Source organism: Etheostoma spectabile, chromosome 1, assembly GCF_008692095.1.
Source record: "Etheostoma spectabile isolate EspeVRDwgs_2016 chromosome 1, UIUC_Espe_1.0, whole genome shotgun sequence".
NCBI lineage: Eukaryota > Metazoa > Chordata > Actinopteri > Perciformes > Percidae > Etheostoma > Etheostoma spectabile.
The window spans coordinates 30,861,780-30,868,076 of NC_045733.1; the positions used below are offsets into that span (position 1 = coordinate 30,861,780).

At 41.6% G+C, this 6,297-nt stretch overlaps 1 protein-coding gene across 1 annotated transcript in view; it reads left to right on the forward strand.

Moving 5' to 3' along the window:
- The window catches only part of adamtsl5 (ADAMTS like 5), a 65,478-nt gene that overhangs the window by 52,425 nt on the left and 6,756 nt on the right, over nucleotides 1–6,297 (forward strand). The window contains exons 10-12 of the mRNA XM_032512231.1: nucleotides 2,331–2,417; nucleotides 3,469–3,632; nucleotides 5,745–5,949. Of these exons, the coding sequence (XP_032368122.1) occupies nucleotides 2,331–2,417; nucleotides 3,469–3,632; nucleotides 5,745–5,949 (456 nt within the window). The remainder of the gene's footprint in view (nucleotides 1–2,330; nucleotides 2,418–3,468; nucleotides 3,633–5,744; nucleotides 5,950–6,297) is intronic.

Sequence of the window (6,297 nt, forward strand, 5' to 3'; positions counted from 1 at the left end):
AGACGAGGGGCACTTGTGGAATACCTGCAGAACAGGGATATGGAAGTAGTTCTTTGGAGATTATTGTGAACTAGTGTGTGTTGTAGTAGTGTTTTGTCATTAAGAACGAGCTAGCATGCTACGGTTAGCCTTCTCGTCATGGCCAGGGGAGTAGAAAGCCGTGGAGATTTTGAACAGCTTACCCAGAGACTGAAGGCAGAGGACAATTAGAAATCTGTATCTCACTCAATATAGCATGGATAGTTTTTTCTAAGTTCGGATGTGTGTGGAAGCACAAACAAAATAACACCCCAAATCCCAGAAAAAGATTTTTTTCACTTTAAAGGCCCAGTGTGTAACGTGTTTAGTTCATTATCAAAATCGGTGTTGCCCGTTACCTGTCCTTTTTCACAAATATTTACCACCTCCATCAATTCTAAGTGTTCCCATTGGCTCGAAATTTCCATTTGCACGAACTGGGGTAGACGTACTATTTTCATGCGCCATCTTGAAATACGTTAACCGGTAAGGGACATGCCTGTCCAGTGTGCGCTGTCACATGATGACATCACAGGTGCTGCTAATCTGCTAATCGTCACTTCCGGGAAGTTTGAAGACATTTGAAGAAGGAAACATTGAGGACCACACATATTCAAAATCCAAATTTCAGGAACAGGAGTCTTCCAGAAAAAGAAAAGGGATTTTTAAAAGAGCAAAAGACCAGCTTTTTTTGAAGCGTGAAGTAGTTGTAATACATACTTTGAACTGCGTGGTGCGAGAAAGTTGATTGCGATATATGATATCAACGCTAGATTGGATAAATCCCTACACATTGGACCTTTAAAGTACATTTAGAACAGATGAAAAACGCGAGTTAACGATAGACAATCACGATTAATCGCGATTATACATGATTAAATATCAATTGACAGCCTTGGCGTCTAACAGTCGGTAAATAATCACTTAGATGTGAAAAGATAGTACAATATTGGTAGAGATGTGTAGAAGGTAAATGAAATTGAATTAGATAGATCCTGTGTTGCCCACTACTGAGAATTTAAACCAATTGTAAGATTCAACACAGACGAACAGAAAGTAGCCAACACCTGTGGCGTGAGACTTGGCTCTGTAACAGTAGCTACTTCACACAGCTCTGTGTGTAGGCAGAGCAAAGTGCCAGCCATAATGGCTCAGACTGAGCAAGAAGAAAACATGCTAATAATAGGCACTTTGTTTTGGCGACCCAACTGCCTTGGGAGATTTTCTCCACTGTTTCCCAAAAGAGAAAGAACTGATGGAGGGGGGCTGTATAACATGGTATCTCACCAAGTCAAATACCGACGGCTCATCGCTGCCTGTCTGTAACTCCGTAACCTCAGTCACAGCACTATGTCTTCATGAGTCTAAATGCCTGCAGAGGAACCTCGTGAATAGTTCCTTTCTGAGACGGGTTAGCAGGGGCAACAAAAGTTACGCGCTCTTCAGAGTCCGACCGTAATGAATGGAGTTCATCCCGCGGTTGCTTTTTACTCCAGAGCAGCAGGGGAACCATTGAGCTGTCCCAGCCTCTTTGTTTTTTTCTTGGAAGTGAAATATCACACTGTAATGAATGGGTGCGCTTTTGGCGCATTCATAAATTGTCTCTCTTTGAGCTCATAAACCGGTCCTGTAAACCAATTATCATAGGTAATCAATACTAACATAGATTTTAATTGTTTTATAATGACAGACAATTGAGACTTTGCAACAGCATTGTGATACAATATCAGCATTTGGCTCTTCTACAGAACATCATTATCTGATCACACATCCAGATTATTTGTGAGTAATGGATAAGATATGTTACTAATTGCTGAAAAATGGCACGTAATGACTTAGCGTGCTATTCAACCCTAAATATTAAGTGCATAGTACAAAGGTAAGGCCTGCAGATATCTATTGAGTGGCTGTACTTTTCAAAACACTGAACTGTAATAATTGTACAATAAAATGTAAAAAGAGCTGTTGCTGAAAAAGCATGCACTTTTCAAAGATCATAAAAATACACACTACAGTATGTACTGCAGGTTGTGAGCAGACCTAGGTCTAGTTACACCTATTTGACACATGGCTTAACACAATTTAAAAAAATTTTTTCCTTCATTTAAATTAAAACACTTTAAATAAGTTGAATTTAAAAGTCATCTGAGGCGTTTCTCTTCTTGGCATCACGTTTTGGTAAAGCTGTTTTTAGTGTAGCATGTGTGCCCCAGGGTTGTAAAAAACTAGCGTTTCCTTTAATCATGTGAAGTAAACTCATAATTAAGTTCATATTAAAACCAAGCCTCTCACTGAGTGTCTCTGTTTGCCAGGCGGGCCTTTTGGATACAACGAAGTGGCCATGATTCCAGCTGGAGCCACTCACATCCGAGTCACTGATAACAGCAGGAATTATCTAGGTGAGATTCAGCCGGTCACACAAACACACACATGCACACACATGCACATACAGGACACCTGGGCTGCCGTGTGTATCAGTTCCAGCTTTCTGCAGAAGACCCACGGCTGCAGTGTAAATCAGGCACTTAAAGTAAAGTAGACTTACTGTTACTCCCTCTCCCCAGAGACAGGAGGGGCTCAGCAGTCCCATCTGGTCCCTGGTCCTACTCTGTGTTTTCCAGGCAACATAGTAACCAAGGGCATCTATTCTCATCCTTGTTTATGAGACCAAAATAAAACGGGCCCCGAAATGGTACACGCTGTGGTCTTGAAAGGGACGCTCGTAAAGGCTTTATCTGACCGCTGGCTCAAGGCAGGTAAAGCTACTTGTTTCCATTTCATGTCATGGAAAATCCCTCTCCCACCACTAAGGAGAGACAGCTGCTATACATAGCCAGCTAGTAGCCTGCCTCTACTTCAACATGGCCCACTTATATCGAAGGCTTATTGTTGACATTTAGAAATACTAGTGCAGTGCCCGTTTGAAACATGCCGATTGCTTGGTCTCCGGTATTGCTGTTTGCAGCTTTACAATACACTCGAAACTGCGCTTCCTTGGGTCCTGAGAATTACATATGCTTCGACTTAGTTGCTGGAGTATACGCAGTATTTGCTAACAGCTCGCTATTTGGGACCAGGCTATTTCCGGTAACAATAGCTTATGTTATGCAGCGAACAACGGAGAGCGAACTGTACCCAGCATGCCGTTCAACAGTGTAACAGTTAATAGGGGTTCTCCGTCTCAATACACGGCACAGTGTGTACATAAAGCATTATTAATACATACAAGTATGTCCTGTTGATCTCAACAGTGTACTTCCTTCAGCATTACACCAAGTGTGAAGTTGATCGGATGAACGGTTGCCGAGAAAATCAAAGGACAGCCGTTCAGATAGTCAGAGACTCCTTCAATTTTAGTTAGATTTGACTGACTTATTAATTCTGAATAACATCAACCTTTAGCTTCTTTCCTTCCTTCCTTCCCATTACCTTCCTTCATTCCTCATCCAGCCCTCCAGAACGGTCGCTCCCAGTTTGTGATCAACGGTAACTGGAAGATCAGCATTCCAGGCGAGTACAATGTAGCCGGGACGAAGCTGCTGTACCGGCGCTCGGCAGACACCTGGGAGAGCTTCGAGGTACCAGGACCCACCCAGGAAGACCTCCATCTAATGGTAAGTGCTCCAAGATACTTTAGAACTTTATTTCTAAAGTTACTGGATCAGAACAGTTTAGTCATCATCCGCTCTCAGGAGCTGGAAATCTCTTGACTTTTTGTTGATTTTGCAGGGTCAACTGAAGTCAATTTTAAATACAGTATATAGCCCATTTTCATGAATCACACATTTGCATCAAGGGGCTTTAGAATCTGTACAGCATGAGACACCCTCTGTCCTTAAACCCTCGATTCGAAAAAGGAAAAACTTCCCAAAAAATCTTCAGTGGGAAAAAAAGGAAGATACCTCAGGAAGAGCAACTGAAGAGGAATCCCTCTCCTCCCTGAATGACCAGGCATGCAATAAATGTCTTCATTGTGAAGCCATTGTGAAGTAAAACCAGCTACTTTATTGAGGCAATTGGGGCAAATCTGTTTCAGCTCAACCAACCAGTAGGACCTCACTGAGCCACGCAGGCACCAAAACCAATAAAAGATTCACACATTGTTCTCTGACATTGTGCAATAAAATGGTAAATACTGCTTATTGTTAAGCACGTCTCAAGTAAAGAAAAGCATCAGCTTTGAGTTAATAACTGATGGTTACCATTCAGGCCCTGTGCAGGTATTTGGCTCAGCTACCAAACAGCTGTTAACCATTTCTGCCTCCTGCAATACTGTAAGAACACTATTAGTCCGCTGTTCTGTTAAACATTGATGGTGGTTGTAAGCGTCCTCTGAACACTGTGTACTGTTTGTTTCATTTCTACATAGCGAGTATGAATATAACAGCACTCATGGCTTCCTAAAAGGGTAAGGGGTTGACCCTAATCCTCAGGGTGAGGACAACCTTCAGTTTTTGAAAAATGTGTTATCAATTTAAGTGCCATGCGTTTTCGTTGATCTCTCATTTAGTCAAGTTACGCTTGTTACCCTAGCCCTTTAGGATTACAAGGGTACGATGACAAATTCTAGACACTTCTAGACCATTCCTCCAAAAACGCTCTGGTGAGCACAGAAATTAGTTTCACATTAAAAATTCATTCTTGACAATTAAAAAGAGAGTTGAGAAAACAATGACACATTTATTGATTGATGTTTTGATTTATAGAGATGATATTAAGCTGGTCTGGGCATATTTTAATGGATCTGTATAGGCTAAAATTAAACCGTTCAAATGCTAAACCTTTCGTTACTGTTGTATTCTGCATTTAAATACACAGATTAATTTAGTTTAAATAGCAATGGATCTGTTATTTTTCTTCTTACTAGCAAAGAGCAGTGTTCAAAACGTTTGGGTTGCAGCTTCTCATTTGTAGCCGGCACTAACAGGCTATCTCAGCTGTCGCCCATAACGATGAATGAATAACTTGAGACAGACCAAAACCTTTTGTCGGGTTTTTGCGCTCTCTGTAAGCCAGAGTTACTTGGGAAATAATTCTGTAACACCACAGTACTGAGTGTTTTTCTGCAGGTACCCAGTATTAAAGGACTCGGTTCACAATCAGCACCAAAACAATCTTGATTGCAATATCCCTATAATACAATCTTAGATGAAGTATGCTCAAAAGCTCTAGAACACTAACACGCCTTGTGGTAATATTGTTTTTTTTCTACAGAGAAATAGTTAATGTGTCCGTAAAGCCAAGAAAGATGTTTCTAGGAGCTGGCCCGATGCCAAAATGAGGAGTAAAATCGAACATAGTTAATATACGCTATGTAGTTTGACTTCAGTGTTATGTAAATGTTGACCCTGTACACTGCACTTGAAGGTTCTACCTGCTTAGTTACTTGAGTTTGGTTTTAACATGTGAGCTGTTCTTTATCACATTTTTTAATGTTGTTTGTTATGTACTTTTTATTCATGTAGCCAATATGGGGCGAACGCTCTTACTGGGTGAGCTAGAGGCCGCCCCAGTAGCCCTAATGTTGTCAATCTATGTATGGAGGTAGATTTAAACCATTTGCCTTGGTTGTAAAGCAATTTGGGTCAAGTTATGTTGTTTTAAATGTGCCATATAAATAAAGATGGCTTGACTTGATTTACACTTTAAGGCAGATGAAAACAAAAAAAAGGATTAAAAACCTCTCCAGGCCAGTCTAGATGTTTCCATGCTGTCCATGTGTGCAGGTGCTGGCGACCGGCAAAAATCCAGGCATCGAGTACGAGTACTGGCTGCCACCAGGCCAGTACGCCCTCCACCATGGGGGGAGGAGTCCATTGCGTCAAGCTTACCACACTGCCAACTACCTCCCCTGGGATCAACCCCCCACCACAACCACAACCCCCACCACCACCACCCGGCCTCCTCCTGTCACACCCCGACCCCACTGGTGTAAGTCCGGCCTCCAGCTTTATTATACCACCTTTAGTCTATATTCACAACTTTCGACTTTCGGGATTGCCCCGTTGCCGCTGGATATTCTGCAGCATATCCTCTTTTTCGACCGGATTTCTGTTATCTTGCGCTTTCTTTGTGTTGTAATTTTAAACTCTGGTGGATTTGTGAGGACTATGGTTAACGTCGTCACAGATCTCTGGAGGGTAAATCTAAAACGCTCTTTGGCAAGTACAGATCTCTACTTCCATCAATTTTGAGGTGTCTTATTCAGTTTTCTAGCATTTGATTGAAGTGTTTTTGAAATAGTATTGAGTAAAAGTTGACATATTCCAGTCTGTGATT